The following is a 21536-nucleotide window of genomic DNA, read 5'->3' on the forward strand; positions in this document are numbered from 1 at the left end:
AAGACCCTGGGTTATGTTTCCAGCACTTATACTGTGGCTTACACCAGTCTAGTTTACTACAATTTCAACAGATCTGATATCTTTGTCTAACCTTGGTAGCTACAAGACAGACATTGTGCGAAAACATGCATGCATGCAAACCATTCATACACATAAAATTAAATAAATAAACCCTTTTAAAAATTAAAGAATTTATGAGGGAAGTATGATTATGTCACAGTCTGCAGTGGTTAACAGTTTTGATTCAAATTTTATGTGTGGCTTTTTGTTGACTGTTAAAGATAAGGTGTTTGCTAAATTCTCAATAATACTTCATTATAATCTTTTAAAAATTGTGTCAAGTGTGAATATTTTCACATATATGAGAATAATTAAAGAATCTATTGCAAATGTATATGTACGTGCACACACATATACATATATATGTAAACAGTCTCACTCTGTGGCCTATGCTGTATTTGAACTCATGGTGATCTATGAGGATAATGGTGATCCGCCTATCTCAGCCACCTTAATAATGTTATTACAGCTATGAGCACCAGGCCCAGCTTTTAAAATCTTGTATGTCTTTACACAGGTGTTTCGTGGAAATGTTGATAACAACACACCTTATGCTAACTCTTTCACGCCCCCAATCAAAGCTCAGTATGTCAGACTCTATCCCCAAATTTGTCGAAGACACTGTACTCTAAGAATGGAGCTTCTTGGCTGTGAACTTTCAGGTAAGTCTCCTGTTTGCTATTATGGAAGTGGCTTTGGCGAGGACAGAAAATATCTTTGTATGTATTACCTACGAATCTCTAGGTTTTCAGCACACATGCAGTTTTATGTCTTCTACAAAATATGTAGGGCATGGCTCAATGAGAAAATGCAAGCTGTTTATATGTCAAATAAAGTTGTAAAGCACCCTGCAGAAATCATATAGAGTCAAGTACGTCTCCGTGTAATCAAATAGAATACAGGGAATTCTCATGAGAAGTTGTTGCCAAAAGATGTGCCCCATTGATTTTGGTTGAAAATATGATTTATGTTTGGTAATGAAAGTGCAATTTAAAAATACAGTCTGCTTGATCTCATAAATTGTGTAAATTTAGGCTGAAAGGCCAAAAAATTGCATTTGTCTTTAAATTTGGTGCTTTCTTTTTAGATTTTATGGAACATGTAAATTTGTCATCCCTCCCTAGGGAGGAATACTTCAACACCAGGAGTACTACTATAAATTCATTCTTTGAGCATTCTCAGCTAGCAACCTGCTTATTACATAAGTCATGGTTATCCAGCTCAAGGGTACTCCATCAAAGAACATAGAGTTAAATAATTCTCCTGTAGGAGCATCACAGCAGGATACAAACACAGAAACTTTATGTCTGCATCCCATTTTATTTTTGTAGCTATATTCTGAATTAAATAGAAAAATCCTTTCTGCTTATTCCACTCAACTGTGATGTAGAGGGCAGTTATTGCATTTTATGCAGATAAACTTACCTATCTTTGCCACCGTCTCAAAAATATTTCTTTTGTTCAAACAACTGTGAATAAATTGGAAAGTTCACTTGTGTCATGCTTTAGCATAATCCCCAAAACAGGAAAAACGTCTTTCCAAATTTGAAAGAAAATTGCCATTATAAAAAATTAAGTTAGTTCTTTGAAAATTTCACAAATATATTTAACTTATGCTTATTGCTCTCCCTCTCTCTCACCGTCCCATAACGCCTCTGAGCTATGAACCCCCTTTTTTTCCCACCTGCCCTTAACTAGCATCTTTTCCTAGAGGAGAAAACTGAGGAGCTATTGTAGGCAAATAAAAAACAGTATTAAAAACAGCATTCTTAATATGCCCAACACTGAAAGAAATTAGAGTAAATTTGCCATATGAGTGAATCTACTTTAAGGATCATATGTGCATTAGTTACATCAGTGTTGTTTATGGAAAATGTTTTCACTGACATTAATTATCTTAACAGAGAGATTTTTTTAATTATTTGTACCAGATTATTGACTGTTAGTAAATGTGAGCAGGATTATTGCTGCAGAGTGTTTGTATTGCACATCACTTTATCACCAGAGGCCAGTGTCATCTCTAAGCCATTCATCATAAAGCAATCACAAGAAAACCACAGTATGATGAGGTTTGCAGTAAGCCCTGTGGGTTTTTTGTTGCTTAATATCACCTTCGCCAATGCCTCAATCCTTTGATTCATGAGGATCAGCCTCTCATACATGACACAGTTACACCCTGAAGGTATAAAAAATATTTTGCTTTAAAGCTTGACAAGAGGTTATTCCTAACTCTTTACAGACTTCGTTTTCTGAATAGGAAGTAGTGCTCTAAAGCCCAACCCCACAAATTGATTTTAAACTTGGATGCAGATAACAGTATCTATTGCTGACTGGTTTTAAAGACTGGAATGTTTCACCATAGAAATAATCAATGCTTATGTTAATACTTTATTTTTTTAGGTTCTAGTCATACTGGTAGAACAGGTAAATCATTTTTATCCACAGAATCAAATGAATGAGACAGGAGATTTTTGACATATAAAGTCCATTGCTAAATAATTTAGCTGTGATTCTTGGAAGTAAATATTGACAGATATTTATATCTTATAATATTCCATTCAGTTGTGTGTAATACTGACAAGCCCAAGTCTCCCTTGTTGTTTTCAACAGCCATAGATGTTTAGCATCATCTAGAAGCAGCTCATCTCTCCTTGGACACATGAAAAGAACATCTTTTAAATTGCATAAAAGTTGACTTAGGACATTTGGAAGGAAATAGTTCATGACAATAAATAGAAAACTAAAACTCATTTACCCATTATTCTAATTAATAATTATTTAGCATTTCTCCTTAGCTATATAATGGACATTAGAATGGATATGAAATCAATTTGGTGATTAAAAAGAAACTATCACGGGCATTTCTATCCATTTTTTCAGATATCTTATAAGAAAAGCAATAAAAAGTCACTCTGTTTTTCTATTTCTTGTCTTTTGCAAACTAAACAAATTTTTTAAAAAGATTGGTCTCCAGCAGTAGATGAAAGCATGTTCCAATTTAAGAATTCAGAGTCATGAAGAGACTGCACATGACTTCGGAATTGCCCAAAGACAAATACCATGCCACTATGGTTTTTAGAACTTTCTAGAATTTGAGATCTCTATCAGGACATTGTATTTTTTTTCCTCAGAATTTGCATTTTGGCTTTATAGTCTTTTTTAACCATTGGGTTTGGATGTAGGTTTTGTCAATAAGATTCTGGCTAGGAAAACAGTCTTCTGTGTCATTGTTTGTATGCAGTTGAAGTTGGTGGTACAGAGTACACAGAGGAGTTGCAGGAGGGAAGGTATGATTCAGACTGACTAGTGCATAGAGCGATTATAGCCAATTACTGTCAGTGGAGAGCACTATGCTTTCTGTCTTAGAGCCTACACATAAAATAGTCTACATGAGCAACTGTGCGCAGTTGTAGGATACTATTAGGTAAGAGCTGTAGGTGGATATTTGGAAACTTAACACTGCTTTCTGTTGGAATGAGTTTTATGGAAATTATAAAGGAGCTCATTTTTAATGAATATTGTGTCAGCATTATTTTTAAATACTTGGCATTTAATCAGCTACTTTCCTAAGATACCTTCCCGAGGTAGCTTCTATTAGTGCTTTCATTTTGGAGAGTTGAACACTGAAGTGTAAGTTGAATAAGTTATAGGTTTTAGACCACACATTCAGTGAAGGGAAGGGGAGTCAGTAGAGTATGGGAGGAAGACAATGGACTAGAGAAGTTCTCTCTCTCTCTCTCTCTCTCTCTCTCTCTCTCTCTCTCTCTCTCTTTCTCTCTTTCACTCTTTAACAATCTAATTCACCTTGCCAGATTCTTGGCCAAAATGTAATAGCTTTTATAAGGGAGTCATACATAGTCACTGGACAATATAATAGCATACTCTTGTCTCCTATACAAATTTGGTAAGTTGTTTTAGCACATCCACACATGGGTACTACATTTTAAATACCACAGAAACCAAAATTTCATAACACATCAAAATTGGAAATACATGTAGCAAATTTGATAATCTTTCAAAAATATGACTATTCAATAATATTTAGTATAAATATAAGAGTTTATGAAAATAATAGTAATGGTTTTGGAGTTTTTTAATATTCTTCTATTTTAATATTCTAAATTTCACAACTGTACAATTCCTGGCACATGGTATATTCTAAGTAAATATAATTTCCTCCCTTCTAGAAGAAGACATATTTATGCCAAATTAAACAATGTTATAATTAGCATTAAGTGTTTCAGCGCTTTCGTGTCCTTCCAGAACTTAAAGGCTGAGTTAGGATTGATAGAGCACAAAGCCAACCTGGCTACATTACATCTGAAATGTAAGATTAGTGCATATTTCTTAGACAACAAAATGCTGTCCAGTTTAGAATATGACTGTGAAGCAATTTAGGAAAATGACTCTGTACTGGGAAAAGTCCATCGACGATATTATGAAAACAAATAAAAGATAACCAAATACACTTTATGAGAAAATGCCGGTTCTCCAAGACACAATGAAATTGTTGAAAACTTGGGAACAGCCATGAGGCTCTTGGTAACGAGGCAGCAGAGAGCCTTTCTGCAATGTTTTCATTTTGCAAAATCATCTATCACAGGAAAGTATTCTCAATTGTTTTCAATTTTTCCAAAATACATTCAGACAAAATAGCTTGAATGGGCTATCTTGTTGTTCTATTTTATTCCAGATTTAGTTCTGATTAGAGCTCCTCTTTTGAATTTAGACGTCCTCTCTTTGGGAGAATGAATAACATTATTTTCAGTCTTCTCTTGCCACTCTGAAATGAACAAGGAAAAGTTTCAGAATGATCAATTGTTTTCTTCATAGAGTTCTTCTTTTCTACCAGGCTGTTCAGAACCTTTGGGGATGAAATCAGGGCATATACAAGACTACCAGATCACGGCCTCCAGTGTCTTCAGAACACTCAATATGGACATGTTCACTTGGGAACCAAGGAAAGCCCGGCTGGACAAACAAGGCAAAGTAAATGCTTGGACCTCCGGCCACAACGACCAGTCACAGTGGTTACAGGTAATGGCCTAAGACTATTTTACTGCCCACCATTCTTGTGCTGTAAAAGATTTCCTATTGGATAGCTGAATGCCAGAATCATTATTTTATATTGCTTTAAATAGGCTTTCATATTTGACTTTTCCCAAATGGAAAAATAGAAACAACTTATGAAATCATATCTCTGGCCTTTATTTACTCAGCATTGATATACAGATGCAGGCTGTGGATAAATTGGCTAGGTAAATTGTACCAGATCACACGGTACATATCTGATCAAATCTGTAGGTCACCTGATTGAATTTGAGACAATCTGCCAGGGAAGTTTTATCTGTTCTGATGCTTTGTATTTTATTTAATACTGACAATTAACATCAGGATCCAAGAATATTGAAGTCATGCCACTGACCTACAGGGAGTCTTGCAATGTGATGACACAGACAGAGTATTCCTTTTCCTCTTGTTGCAAAGCATTAGGATAATTTGAGTACACTCTCCCCATAGAATTAATTAATTTATAAAAAACCATGTGAATTCTACAGAGTCTGTTGATACTTGCAATTAATGTAATATTATATCTGATTCATTTTAAAATAGTCCTCTTGAAATGAATGCCTATATTATGGTATACGTTTGTGCATACATAGTTTTTCTATTGTCTTCTGTGAGAACAAAAACATGACGGCTCAATTTCATAATGGGATTAGTTTCTTTCTAATGCAGGGGCTCCACTTTGAGGTTACATTTTATTAATGAGATTCAAAACCTGGGAGAAGCCGTGGTATATCTCTAAACCATGAAAGTACTAAAAACAACAAATGCTAACTCTCACCAAATCATATCTGTCATTGCTAAGGTCACCTGTAACTTCCAATGCTCCTCCAGTTTCGTCACTCTGGGTCTTACGATATCATATTCCCACAATTGGGAATATACCATTTTTTTCCTATAGTCGCCTTAAATTTTCCTGGTCTCTTTATTTAGCTTACAAACATCATAGGTGGATATATATGAGTTTCTGTTACAATTTTTTAAAGTGTGGGTGTGTTTACTGAGTCTTTGTCATCCAACCTGCTCTTCTTAGTTAGCCGGTAGCACTTCTCAGTACATTAACTCATTTTTGTAACAAGTGATTGTGTGTCATGCGCCCCTGAAGCATCACACATGCTCAAGCCCTGGGCCTCTTCAGGCTCTGAAGACGGCACTTATTTCTTAGAGTTCATCATTCAATTGACTAACATGACACCAAACATGTTTTCCTTCACCGGGTGTGGCTAAGGGTTCTCTCCCAGCACCGGCCCTTCAGCTACTGCTTATCCTGTCACTAATATCTCTCTTTCCAACTCCATAGGCTCAGATTAATTGATTTACCAAATGTCAGTGATTCCAGATCCTCAAATGGAGACCAAGGTATCCCGAAATCATTACCATTTTTACAATCCCGTCAATTCCTGATCTGAATTGTCACCCCTGTTTCTTGGGTTCATCCTGAAGCTCATTAACCATCTTCCCGGTTTCTATTTCTATACTTCAAAAAAAATTCTGTTTTTCTAATCGCAACTTGTGAGCATGAGTGGGAGGCATGTTCATGAATGTATGCTAAAATGCAAATGCAGTTTTATTTCACTCTTGCTGGAAATTGATCAGTTGTTTTCTCTAGGCCTGAGAATAAAATATAAATCCCTAATGCAGCCAAAAAATCTTGCCCTGATTTGTCCTTATTCATCTTTTAGCACACTCGTTTTAATTTCCTCACACTAACCACCATCTGTGTCTCACTCTTTTGTTATAAATTTACTCTTTTGAGAGAAAAGGAGGACACAAAATCATCAGTCTCTGACACGAGATCCATCAGGGTGACACTGGATGTTCTTTTCCGTGCAAAGACTTAGCCGTTAGCTCTGCCCCACCCGTATCTGGTCTAGGATCTCTCCTATGTCTACTGGTTTCACATTATCATAGACGATGATACCTTCTAAGGCCGTCACAGAGGACTGAAGTAATAGATGATACTGAATCATGTGTAGAGTTTTTCCCAATATATTTCGCAAGATCGTCAATTAGCGAAAGAGCTAAATCTAATCCATCTTAGTTTTGTGCTTTAGTGCCTCCTTTTCATTATGACTTTATGTTTGCGTGCAATTTAGAAGTAAAATAAAACTTACTTGAAAAAAGTCATTTCAGCATAATGATAGGTTATCTAAGCAACATATCTATTAGTGACTGATGGGCAGGTAGCACACACCGTGGAGATACATTGAACAAAGCTACAATTCATGTGTTGGAATGAACAAAGCAGGGCAGCTCAATATCCCATGGCAACATCCAGAAAGGATTGCTATTTAAGAGTTGTGAAATATTTATTTCTTGAATTTCTACTTAATGCTTTAGAATTGGGTTACTAATCAGTGCATGGAACTTGAGGAAGAGAAACTATAGAAAAATAGGACTTCTGATTTACCATGTTTTCAGTAATACCCTTGCTGTAGTAATGTAAAGCAAATTCGAAATTATAATCCCATGCAAGGTTGTTAACTTCAGAATGTCTGCTATATTGGAATGGCAGTCTGTTTATTTCTCAGCTTGTACTCCAGACCCTATGTAAATATAATAATTAATACTGACATGTCATAATGGCATGTTGCATGGAAAAAATTATTTCAAGAGAAATTAAAACAATGCATTTTTGTCTGTATAGTATATATTTGAATTTTAGTATAAGAAGACAATTATAATAGATTCAAATTATTTTTTGTATTAGGTATCAAATTAATTCAGACATATTTTACTATTGAATAACAACTGCAACCCTCACAATTATCATAAGATTTTAAATATAAAATATATATGTGTAAATGTAATATTTCATCACAGATCAAATTTGTAAAACACATCAAATTCCTAGTGTGCATAAACCATGGACAATGTTCATTGCCTTTCTTAATATTAAAAATGATAAAGATAAATTGTGACATTTGGCTATAAATTATATTAAAAATATAAGAATCCACGTCACCCCAAGATTATATCTGATTATAAGTAAGCTTATTCATGATTTATAATGTCATGCAGAGTACTGAAAAATATTGTACACGCAAATAGCAACTTAGGCAGATGGATGTATTCTAGAAATATACACATAAAGGAATGGCTAAAGGCAAATTTCTCTAGAAAGACAAAATGTAACAAATACATTTATAAAAATAGAGATGTGATTTTCATAGCTAACTTCCATCCATCACTTTGTTTAACCTGTCTGTCTCCGAAGAGGCTCTCGCACACTGGCATCGATTTATTCTCTTGATGACATATTTTCTGTCAATTTTGAGACTAGTTCTTCAAGTGGATATCTAATTTTTGTCGTGTCAAAACATATCCAAACTCTCCAAGGAAAAATAAACTGACAACTTCTTTTATTTATATATTTTCCTGACATTGTAAAAGGAAAAACTTCCAGAATATGACAATTTTTCCATATCGTCTACTTGAGAGGATGCAACCTATCTGCACACTGTTAGCATGGTTGCTGTGTAGCGTATTGTTGAAACTATGATTAATATTTTATAAAAAACAGTGTATACAGTGATTTTGAGCTGTTGACATTGAGGCTAATTTTTATCCTTAAACCAGGTTTCTGAAATCATTAATTTAGTAGTGTTTTAAAATATAAGTAATAATAACTTATTATTATGAAGTTATGAATAACTTATTATTATGAAGATATTATTATGAAGTTATGAGCAATAGCTTCATAAGGAAAACCATTCTGTCATCTGAACTATCTTTCTTCATTGCTAATTATTTTCTAAATTTTTTTTAAAAAGTTACCTTGATATATCAGCAATAAATAGAAGAGGTTTATTCAAGCTTAATGTTTTGTTATAACCTAATCTAATAATATTTGTAAATGAAATGTATTGTAACTTAATCCTGCCAAATACTCTTCCATTTAATTATGATTTATTAGAGAGAATTTTTGTGTATTCCTTTAAGAATTCCTATGTTTTAAACATAACTTCCATGTAATGCTTATTAGTATTCTAATCCTCTTGTCTGTGTCTTCTGTGATATAGTAGTGTCTGGAACTCTCATGATGGTAAGCTATGTTACTGTTTCCTGTGTGAAGATCATGATTGATAAGCTTTCTTGAATTATTGTTAATCATAAATCCTTATGAATGGTGCACCTCAGCATGGCAGAAGTGTCTTCAGGTTCACAGACAACCTTAAAGGAACCATTTTTTAGACTTCTTAAATAATAGTCTTCTACCATGCTGTGACACATTCTCCCAATAAATAATCAAACTTTGTACCAAAAGTCCCATCATAATGGCTCTAGAACCCTGTCAAAGTGAAAGCATATTTTCTGCTTCCCAAAACACTCATTGTTGTCATAAATGAGGGAGCATATGCTAATAATACCTGATTTATTGATATTCCTCACACACAGTTGGATTATCAAAAATTTTACACTATAAAAGAGAAAAAAAACAATCGGCACTGGATTCTTCAACTGCACATTTGATTAGTTGTAGTTTTCTATAATCTCCATTTGTTACAGAGAAATTTCCTCAATGGAGGTGGGGATCGCACTTAACTTTGTGTGTTGGGAAACATATTTAGAATATAGTTAGAGATACTGCTGGTTAAGTGACATGGTGGTCATAGGTTCTCCTCCAAGATCTATGACTTCACTAGCTCTGGATAGTTGACTAGGTATCCAGAACCACGCATGATTTCCTTCGTGTTAAGTGAGTCTTAAATCCAATCCAAATAGAGAGCTTTGGTTACTGCCATGGCATGTGTTCTGTCACTGCACCCTTGCAATTACCATGCCATGCTAGCCACTGTTGGTACTCATAGGCATCAAACTGGGTAGGGCTCTTGGTTGTCTGCCTCCTTTGGAAGTTTCAGTCGCCTTTGATACTGTGAAAGTTACTCTGCAGGAAAGAGTTGTTCAGGAAAGTTGCAACTCAGGGACCTCTGGATACCGGGTCTGAAGTGAAGGCAATAAGAACTTCCAACACTGGGGTTATCTCTTGAATTTCTCTGACCAACAACTTAAAGACAGCTTCTTGCCTGGTATTGGTTTTGGATAAGTAGTCTTTGTTTTTGGAGGAAGCATTGCCAGTCCATACGAGAAAATTTGATTAAAACTGTGTATGCATGTTTATAAACATACTTCTGTACATTATAGCTTATTTTGTAGGTAATTCATTAACAGTAAGAATCCTTAAGACTTTTCCAGACATCCTTACTGTTATTTTACTTTCCTCTTATTTTTTCTGTATTTGTCTTCTTCCACTATAACTAGAGCCTCCCCACATTTTCTATCTCCTCATTTCAGATCATATATTCTCTGCTATTCCCCTCTGTATTATCACCAACCTCCACTCCAGTAAAGGGCCCATTACTTTCCTGGTTTCTGAAGTTATTCCACAATATGTACTCATATCAGCAGATTTGAAGCTAGATGCCTCAGGCAAAAAATAACATGCAATTCTGCTCTTTCTGTGTCTAAGTTGCCTCATTAAAACAACTTGTGCATCAAAGAAACAGGGATCATTGAGGCAGAGGGGGAAAAAAGATTGTAACAACAAGAGGATCAGGAAGTTTGATGTGATATTCTGTCTCCTAGTAATGTCAGAATGTACACCCATACAGCCTCACAAATGTGGCTACCTGAACATGAGTTGAACAAGGACAAGATCAATAGAAAAGCCAAAGTGGACAGGAAAAGATCATGAGTCTTCAAACCCACTCAAAGAGCTATAGGCAACTAAGTAATGCTGAGAATGTAAAACTTGCCTTCTGCAAGTAAGAGAATCCAATCGGTTATTCAAAAAAATAACTGCTCAGCCCTAAAAATATACATGCAAGTAACAGAACAGGAAAGGGGAAATTATATAGCAATACTACCATTTCAAAAGCTTAAATAATTCTTAAAATTAAAATTGAAGTAATAAAAATGATGTATTTCATTTACATCTTGGTTTTTTTTTATTTTAGAAATCACTCCTTGAGATTGTGTGATTAGTTTTTAGTGAGATAGTCAAAAGGAATGAAGGATTTTCAGCTAAAATAAGAGAAATTAGTTAGTGTCTGATAATCTCTTGTTTCCCTTCCTGTAGTTTGCATAACATCAAGATATGATCTTTTGGCTCCACCAATTATAATAAAATATGAAGATTTGTGTGCTGGTTAGTCATTTGTCAACATGACCCAACACAGAGTCTTTTAGTCAGGTAGACCCTCAAATAAGGAAATAGCTGCATCAGATTGGACTGTAGGTAAGACTGTGAGGCATTTTCTTGATGAATGATTTTGGTGGGAGGGAAAAGTTCATTTTGGGTAGTGCTCCTCAGGACAGGTGGTCATGAGTTGTATATACTTAGAGAAAGACAGAAAGAAAAAAAGAAAGGAAGAAAGAAAGAAAGAAAGGAAGGAAGGAAGGAAGGAAGGAAGGAAGGAAGGAAGGAAGGAAGGAAGAAAGAAAGAAAGAAAGAAAGAAAGAAAGAAAGAAAGAAAGGAAGGAAAATAAACAGACTGAGCAGCATCCCTCCATAACTTCTGCTTCAGTTCCTCCCTCCAAGTTCCTGCCCTGACTTTCCTCATGACAGACTGTGAAATAAAAGTTTATGCAAAATAAATTCTTTCTCCTCCAAGTTGTGTTTAGTCAAAATGTTTTATCACAGTAACAGAAAAAAAAAATGTTGAGTCTGGCCTGACATGTTCATCTGCACTTTGGGGAAAAAGTGAAGATTGAGAAATAAACAGACAAGAGACAACAGATAAAGTTGGGAGAGCATCCAGTAAATACTGACTTTCACCTCATGTATATTTCTAATAACCCTTATATACTCTAAGCCAAAAAGCAGGGAAAAGGCAAAAGAATTCTTTACTAATACAAAAAGCAAACAAATTAATTGCCTTATTAATACACAAAACATTAAGTAACCACACCCTAGGTCCAAACATTCTGTTAATAGCCACATATTTGGTCGAATCTGCTGACATATAGCCTTGAAGGAGCAAGAATAGGTGTGAACTCTCTGACCTTCAGTCAACGTGGAACATATCCACTTCTGTGAGCTCCCACAGATTTCTATTTTTAATATATTTAATAAAACCTGCACTTCTGCCACAAGACAGACAGCTGTGCCTGTCTTATATTGTCTTCTTCAATCTTCCAAACTTACCCATAATCATTACATACATTTTGTCATGCATGGTCTGTCTTAGATTGCCTGAATGGAAAAAAGATCTTACCTAATCTTTGACTACCTGCCTCTACTCATAAAGGGTTAAGGGAGAGTACATAACTAGATTCCATGCACCTCTGAGCCAACTTTCTTTCTTTTTCTTTTTTTCTTATTTATTTATTCATTTATTTATAAAAAATTTCGACTTTCTCCCCTCCTCCAAATACCCTTCCATTCCCCCCACTCCTCCTCTCCTCTCCAGTCCTAAGAGCAGTCAGGGTTTCCTGCCCTGGGGGAAGTTCAAGTTCCTCCACCCTCCCTCCAGGTCTAGGAAGGTGAGCATCCAAACAGACTAGGATCCCCAAAAGCCAGTACATGCAAACGAAACAAGACCTAGTGCCATTGTCAATGACTTCTCAATCAGCCCCCATGTCAACCACATTCAGAGAATCCGGTTTGATCACATGCTGGTTCAGTCCCAGTCCAGCTGGCCTTGGTGAGCTCTCATTAGATCAGTCCCCTTGTATCAGTGGGTGAACGCATCCCTCACGGTCCTGACTTCCTTTTTCATGTTCTCCCTCCTTCTGCTCCTCATTTGGACCTTGGGGGCTAACTCCAGTGCTCCAGTGTGAGTCTCTTGTCTCTATCTCCGTCCATAGTCGGATAAAGGTTCTCTCTGATCCTGACTTCCTTGCTCACATTCTCCCTCTTTCTGCTTCTCATTTGGACCTAGGGAGTTAAGTCCAGTGTTCCAATGTGTGTCTCTGTCTCTATCTCCATCCATCGCCAGATGAAGGTTCTATGGTGATATGCAAAATATTCATCAGTATGGTTATGGGTCAAGGCCAGTTCAGGCACCCTCTCCTCTGCTGCCCAGGGAACAATCTGGGGATCTCTCCTTGGGCCTGGGAACCCCTCCAGAATCAAGTCTCTTGCAAACCCTAAAATGGCTGAGCCAACTTTCCATCCAGAGTTTGAAAGTAACTAGATAATCATAGTTAAGCTAATAATGTTTTGCAATACACTTGCTCCTATGGCCACAATACCTTCTAATAAAGGAGTAAAGAATGACCAAGGTGGGAGGCCTTTTTAAGTTGGTTTTGGATATCTTTAGCAGATTTAGCTGCATTAAAATCCAAATTTGTTATATTAAACATCAAATCTAAGGACTCATTAGAATTATGTCAAATTTTTCTCAGATAAGCTCTAACCTTTTCTAAACCAGTAATGTCTTCATCATGAACTAAAGTAGATAAAAGTATTAAAGATAAAAGATTAAAAGATACCATAAGTCTAGTATAAAAATTAGCAATAAATGCACAGTTGGTCAAATTACAATTGTCATAACTTCATTCTAATCAAAAATCAAGAAAAAGTTTCTGTAATGAGTGAAATATGGGTTCTTTGCCTCTTTTTAGCGCAGTTGTATTGCAGATACAAACTCTCAAAGATGTGTTTGAATTGTTCCAGTCCCTGAGAAGCAGCAGTATTTTTAAGCCATTCCTCTTCATATGCATTGCCACCATAAAGATGTCCAATTGCTTTAACAAGTCCCTTTCCCCCAAGGAGATATTTTTGAGGTCCCAGTTGTTAGGTCCTCCATTTCAACAGCAGATTACACACCATACTGACGAAGTTAACTTTTGCGTCCCAAGATATTTAGTAGATACACAGTCAAACATTTAGTCAATTTCCTGGCCCAGATCCAAAGTAAATAGGACTCACAGAGGTCTGGAATTCTGTACAGCAGTTCTATCAGGAAGTTGGAAATCACCAACCATTACCATGACCTCCTTCGTTCTCAGACTGAAGAATGTTAACATCAGACAGTCAGGAAAACAGGGTCAGCAATCTCACTGCAACTCCTGAAAGGCGGGGAGGGGGGGTCTCAGCATAAATAATGCCATTGGGAATGGCACTCCTTTGTTCCCATACATCAGGCCAAACATTCAGGCAACTACCGAGCTTCATTCTCCTGTGAAAAAAGCACAAACATGCTGTCAACCCCATATTAAGACAGGGTCAGATCCTTTGCATAATTCAGAACAAGGGCCTTTCTATTTTGCTTTAGTGAAGGTGGCTCTGATGCCATCATGTCAAAATCTATCTGTGATAGACTGGCTCTCAGGCAAGAAATTTAGTATGAAAAGGGTATAGTTTAATGCATTATGTGGCTATTAGGGGTAAAACTCCCCCTTATTTATTTTTTGAAGTTGTGTTTTCAAGGAGCCGTGGGCATGCTCTACAATTTCCTGTCCTTAAAGATTATAAGGAATTTTTGTTTCATGCTCAATATCCCACTGGGAACAAAATTGCTGAAAGGCTTTACTAATATATTTGTATCCATTATCCATGTTTACAATTTTAAGAATTTGCATATATGAAAAGCATTTTAAGCTAGTTGTCACATACTTAGTGACTTCTTCAGTTTGTGTGATGGCCATTAAAAAACCTGAATGTGTATTGATTACCACATGCACTTATCTTAACTTGCCAAATTCTGTAACATGAGTAACATTAATTTGCCATAAATGAATAGGAAGCAGACCTCAAGGATTTACTTCAAGATGGAATACAGGTTGATATTGTGGGAATATATCACATTGCTTAGCAATCTGATAAGCATTTTCTCTTGTACTGTTTTGATGAGGTAAAGCTTGTAATTGCTGAGCAAGCTCAACTTAAGATAAAGTGATCAGCTGAGTAAATTTATTAGCTAAAGCATTACCTTCAGTCAATAGGACCAGGAATATTTGAATGTGCTCTAATATGATCCACAAAGCATGACTTTTTTGATGTATGGTGTCTTGAGTTGTACGAAACAGTATACTTACTTGACTATCACTAGTTCCAATGTAGGGGAGGGGGGAGGGCGCTATGATTTGATCAGCTCTAAAATATAATAATGAATGTCAGTATATAAATTAAATGTATTATTCGAAAAAGTAGGAAAGCCATAGCAACAGCTCACAGTCTGACTATTTGAGTTTGTAGAACAAACTATCTGTTTGTTCTACATATCCTTTACTATCAATAGCATGTGATGCTCTTCCATTAGAAGAACCATCTGAAAAAATTCACAAAGCATCCTTTAAGGGATCTTTCCTTACAATTTTAGGAAAAATAAAGGAATGCACTTGTGCAAATTGCAACAACTGGTCAACTGGAAAGTGATTATCAGTTTTGGCCTAAAAGCTGAGCAAATGCAGTTGCCTAAGAATCATTATTTTTGAAATAACCAACCAACATGTTGTCTAATATAAAAAACATTGATCACGCTAAGTTCTCTACTAAAATATCACCTACATTCTATCTAGTCTTTTTGTACCAAAAAAACTACTGCTTCAAAATAAGGGTTTAAGAGCTTAACTGGAGAAACAGGAAGATGCAGCCATAATACTTGTAATGGATTAAGTAAAAGGTGGCCCATGAGACCAAGCCACAGGTCCCTGAGCATGGTGCAGGCAGCAGGTTTCAAGAGCAGCCAGTTCCAGGTAGGGACTGGAGCAGTTCCCCTAGTGGCTGCAGTGGGGATGACACAGAAGTGTACAACCAGGAGGAGAGACAAACAGATGGGCACACCAAGAGACCATGCTGCAGATCTCCAAAGGCAGGTGGCTGGTCCCAGGCAGAGAGCCATGTCGTGGGTGAGAGACAGAGGGATAGGCACACTATGCCGAGTGAGGTTGTATAATTATTTAGTGGGTTATGGAAGGGAAAGGGAGAGGGAGAAGAGCAGAGAGAAGGGGAGACAGAGAGAGAAAGAGAGAGAACGGGGGAGGGAAGAAGTGGAGAGAGACAGAAGCTGCCTCTTTGAGAGGGAGGTGAAAAGGAAGGGACTCAGGCTATTAGCTGAAGATCAGCTTGCCTTGGAGGATGAGGAGAGAGTGGGTGTGGCTTGTCTCCTAAAGGAACAGAGCAGACCATTATAATACTGCCACAGGATTGAATCTTGTAGGCAAAATATATGCTTGCAAAGGTGATCATAATTAATATAATGTACCTGCTGAATCAATATGGTATATTCCACCAGAACCAGTACCTGTTTAGCAGCATCTGTAAGATGTCTAGGGGAACTGGAATCAGTATTCCCCTTAATAATCTCATTGAGGGTCTCCAATCTCCCATAGGCAATTTTAAATAGTGTCGGAGCTATTGAGTATCTCCCAATAATTTCTGAAAGTCAATCAAAGTTTGTAAGCTATTCTTTTCCAATTTCCAATTTTTGAGGCTTAATTTCCTTAGAATTCAGCATGTGTCCCAAATACACAGTTCTTTAAATCTAAAGTTATCTAATCCAGGCTGCAAAGCTCCCTTTAGCTGACAGGCAGCATTAGTATTTTCACAGATGCTTGCCTGGGTGGGGCAGCAGCTCGCTAAGGATGCGGCCCACCATTGTCTCTGTCTGACTAGGGCTGACTGGAAGCTGTGCTCTCAGCAGCTAGGCCATTTGGCTGTGGAGAAGAGTGCAGCTGCAGTGGCAGCAGCTGCTCCAGGAAGCCTCAGCCCTCAGCCCTCCCTGGGCCACAGCCCCTGCGCTCCATTGGCTCTCTCCCTTGCTTGATCAGTAGTGGTGGCTGCTTCCAGACCACAAGACCCACAGTTCAGACTGACCAGGAGCACGGGTGGAATTTCACTCTCACTTCCTGGAGTCCTAGAGCAGTTTGAAAATGGCTACAACTGTGCCACCAGTGTGGGCGAGGAGGCGGGGAGTATAAACTATTTACAAACTCTAAAAATTTCCGTATTTGCCCCTGCACCTCAGCCCCTTTGGCCTTTAAAATATCTCTATGTAATTGTACAGACAGCTGATTTCTTTTTCCCTGCCCTGTAGCTACAATTTTCTTTACAATTTTATTGGCGATATAGTCTCCACACTTCCACATTTACTATTTATGCAAGCATTCACTTTCTCCTTAACACCTTCCGTGTCTTACTCATCTACAGTGTCCATCCCATTATTCTTTCATACCCAAGCCCCACGCTGGGCACCATCTGTTTTGTCTGGCCCGACATATTCGTCTGCTCTTGGGGGAAGAGTGAGGATTGAGAAATAAACAGACAAAAGACAACAGATATAGTTGGGAGGGCAGCCTGCAAATACTGAGGTTCGCCTTGTGTTTATTTTTAATAGCCCTTATATACTCCAAGCCAACAAAGAAGGAGAAGGCAAAAGACTACATTACCAGAATGCAAAGTATTATGTCTGTTATGGTTTAAGTAAAAATGCTGCAGGTCCCTGAAGTGGCAGCAGGCATTGGGCAGTGGGTCCAGAGATCACGCTGCAGGCTGCAGGTCCCTGAAGTGGCGGCTGTGGGTTCTGAGAACTGCCAATCCTAGACAGGGACTGCACAGTTTCTCATGTGGCTGCAGCGCGCTACAAATGGCAGCGAATCCCAGGCAGGGAGCTGCGGGTGAGAAACCTCATCTGTGCAGCCAGACCCAGGAGAAGAGACAGACAGATGAGACAAAACCACAGGTCTCCGAAGGCAGCTGGTCCAGGCAAGGAGCCACGTGGCGGGTGTGAAACAGATGGATAGGCACACTACGCAGAATGAGGTTGGATATTTATTTAGTGGTTTATGGGGATGGAGAGGGAAGGGAATGGAGAAGAAGAGAGGGAGAGAGAGAGAGAGACAGAGACAGAGACAGAGACAGAGACAGAGACAGAGACAGAGACAGAGAGAGGGAGAAACACACACAGAGAGAAACAGAGCAGGGGGAGGAGCGGAGCCACAGCAGCAGCTACCTCTTTGAGAGAGAGACAGAAAAAGGGAGGGACTGAGACTGGAAGCTGAAGATCAGCTTATCTGGGGGAGGGGAGAAGTGGGCATGTCTTGTCTCTAAAAGGGATAGGACAGATCATTACATTGCCCAGATTAAGGAGTCACCCCAAAACCAACTAAAAGATGGAGCCCTGTATGTAAAAGCAATGAGTCTTTATTATTACACAAGTTTGCAAACTCGGTGTCTCTTTGTGTCCAATTATTGGAGTGATCAGAGAGTCGCAAGCTCAGTTAGGTTTAGGTTTTTATAGTAGAAAAAGTGGGAGTGGAGGGATTTCTAAGGTTTAGGACCCCTCAATGGCTGACATTTGTCTAGCAGTATCCTGGTGAAAAGCAATGGGTCTGTGCTGGACGGTGGTCCTGTCTACAGCTGTTAGAAAGTTAGAAATTTCCTTTGAGAGAGTCTGTTCCTGGGTGGTGTCTGTGTAGTCTCAGTTTGTGATATTTCTTGGAATCAGATATTGCCTTAGGATAAACTACTGAGACTCAGGTCTCTATAGCTGAATCCTACACAAAGAACAAAGTAATTACCTTTTTAATACTTGAAGCATCAAGTAGCCACACTGTAGGTCAAACCTCCAGGCAGACAACCGTGAAGGAGCAAGAATACTTCTGAACTCTCTGATCTTTAGTCAAGTTGGAACAGACCCACTTCTGTGGATTCCCACAAAAAATAAACCAGGACTCCTCTGTTTGTGTGTGTGTGTGTGTGTGTGTGTGTGTGTGTATGTGTGTGTGTGTGTGCGTATTTTTCTCCAAAGTAAAATTTCAATAAACACATTGAAATGTAAGACAATATACTTTTAGATAGGTAGAAAATTATAAATAATGTCAGCAAATGACATAGATTAACCTCTATAAAATAAATAAATTTTAAAATAAGTATAAAATTAAATAAAACTTTTATTTATCTAACAGATACTTATTCAAAAATAGTAAAAAAATAGCAATTTAAAGTACATGTTATGTCATTTTCCCATATTCAGTAAGGAAACTCCACATTTTGTATTTTAAGTGCTTTATCAATAACTTTCAACAGCTAAGTAATTCTCCATAACATTTATTATCTTAGTTGTCCAACTGATTCAGCATGAATAGAAAATATTCAATCAACCAGGAATGAAAGTATTCATATCATGATCTAGTAAATTATAAAATATGATTCATTTTGGTATGATTTAAGAATATGAAAAAAATAATGGAATGATTTCAGATTGATTGAAAAAACTCATTTTAAAATAATGTATGAGAAGTTGCTGACAGTGAATAGACCATGTAAGTATACACCTTTTATAAGTATATTCCTTTTTGTTGACGACTATGGAAATATATAATTGATTGTTTAAATAAATCTATCAAAGTTAATAAATGACAATAAAATAAATTGATTGTCAGCAATAAAAATGCCAACACAGAGAATGGGTTTTTTCCCATTGTATGTGAAATTCACTAATTTATGGTTGTCTGCACAATATCTCAACCAAATTAGTAAAATTAAAAGAATGGTCAGACTGCAATTTTAATGTTAAACTTTGCCAGACAGCATCTTACCCCACAGAGGTTCATTTTAATATTAGTTTGGTAGAAATGTGTAAGAAAGAAATGGAGTTTAAACTTACAAGTTAAATAAGTCTTATTTAATTTAGTTCATTTCTTACGGAAAAGAATGTCTTGGCCATAGAATTCATTTCTGCTGAAAAGTGATTGGTTTCTCAGTCTCTACACTATTGGTTTACAGAAGGGTGAAGGAGGGTTTTTCAAGAATCAAGTGACCATTGGGTCCCTATGTATTATTTCTCAATATGAAGAAGTATCCTGATTTTTCAATGCATACTGACACTAGTAATCTTACATTTAAAGAAAATACTTACTAAAAAGTTCTAAAAGAAAAAATCTGTTATTGAGGACATAGATCTGCAATATTTATTGTGATTTTTAGCACCCATATACTTTGAAGTAAATACAAGAATTCAAAGAATGACCTTACTTTACTACAAACTATCTTTAAAATAGCTATAACATGATTCTATCAAAGAAATTCTCTACTATCCAAGTAGAAAAACAAAAGAAACAAGCAAAGCATAGCTGAAGAGAATATTTATACATGGACATTGCAGAATTTTGGATTCAAAGTTCAAAACGCCATGATAAAAACAAAACCAAAAATGGAGGTTCTTTTTCTGTTAATAAGCAGTGTTTAATCCATTGAAAAGATGAATAGCAGGACTGAAATCACTAAAGGTGTGATTTGAAGATCATGGACATTAAATGACCTCTCTCTCTCTCTCTCTCTCTCTCTCTCTCTCTCTCTCTCTCCCTCCCTCCCTCCCTCCCTCCCTCCCTCTCTCTCTCTCTCTCTCTCTCTCTCTCTCTCTCTCTCTCTCTCTCTCTGTGTGTGTTTGTGTGTGTGAGCACTCATGCAAATGAACTTTATTTTGTGACATTATCACTCCTAATGATAAAATAGTAACTTCTCTTCTTTAAAGCAATGAGTTGAAAGCAAGCCAGTGAGTAAAAATTAGACCGTGAGAATAATATTTGGAATCAGATGAGCATTTGTAAAGATTCCCAAAGAAAATTGTGTTCAGTTTTAAATGGTGATCTTCTTTGTCTGTGCAGCAGACCTTCCACTGAGCTAATAGGTTTTGTCTGGTAATGAGGTTACTATTCAGAGAAGCTTGCTGAAGACTGTACAGCCAGACTGCAAGCAAAGGGGATACCACACATAATAGTACACGCAGTGATATTTACCAGAGTATTTATCAAGTTGTCCTGTGAGTGGGGTGACTGCTTTTCTCAGGAGGTAATACATTTAACCAGTCCTGAGCAGCTGAGCCCCAGCCACTTATCATGATTGACAGTTCTTTGTATATCTATTGATCTAGCTTTTTCACTTAATTGGTTTCTCTCTATGATTAAAATTATATATGCTATTATAACTAGTAAACATTAGTAAGCATTAGTAAACATTGGGTACTGAATATATGGAAAGTACAGTGTTGTTTTAAAATAGAACAAAAGAAGTAGAAGGAATAATTGTATTCTTCTTGCAACTCAGTCATGTGTAATTATACATATGCATCACATTTAGATATGTGTTCTTTGTCTAACAAGCTTCCAGGACTAAGTTCGTATGGTTTGGTTGGCTTAGATTATCTAAATTCTATTTCAAATCAATGATACTATAATGTGTAGGTAATTCTATTATGCTTCTTTCTTTTTTCTATAAGAATGCATATGCATGCATATGTATGTGTATACATATTAGTTGTCAATTATTTAGTGGCCAGTCAATAGCAAGATAAAATACATTTATATAGAGAATATTGCTGTTGGGAAAATGTAGGCCACTGAAGCAGCTTTCACATCTTTTCTGACTGGTTTGTTTTGGGGAGCACGTGTAATCCTTTGCCCCAGGTTATAGCTTCAAAAGCTTGGTTCAGCCAAATACACATGGTCAGATGTTTCTCTTA

The 21536-nt window shown here is 36.9% G+C and overlaps 1 protein-coding gene across 2 annotated transcripts in view; it reads left to right on the plus strand.

Annotated features, from left to right (window-relative positions):
• Nucleotides 1-21536, plus strand: part of Edil3 (EGF like and discoidin domains 3) — a 445087-nt gene that overhangs the window by 316437 nt on the left and 107114 nt on the right. For both annotated transcript variants that reach the window (XM_048455865.3, XM_048455864.3), the window contains 2 exons: nt 578-722; nt 4913-5097. In XM_048455865.3, the coding sequence (XP_048311822.1) occupies nt 578-722; nt 4913-5097 (330 nt within the window). The remainder of the gene's footprint in view (nt 1-577; nt 723-4912; nt 5098-21536) is intronic.

This window comes from Myodes glareolus, chromosome 15, assembly GCF_982192425.1.
Source record: "Myodes glareolus chromosome 15, mMyoGla1.1, whole genome shotgun sequence".
Taxonomy (NCBI): Eukaryota; Metazoa; Chordata; class Mammalia; order Rodentia; family Cricetidae; genus Myodes; species Myodes glareolus.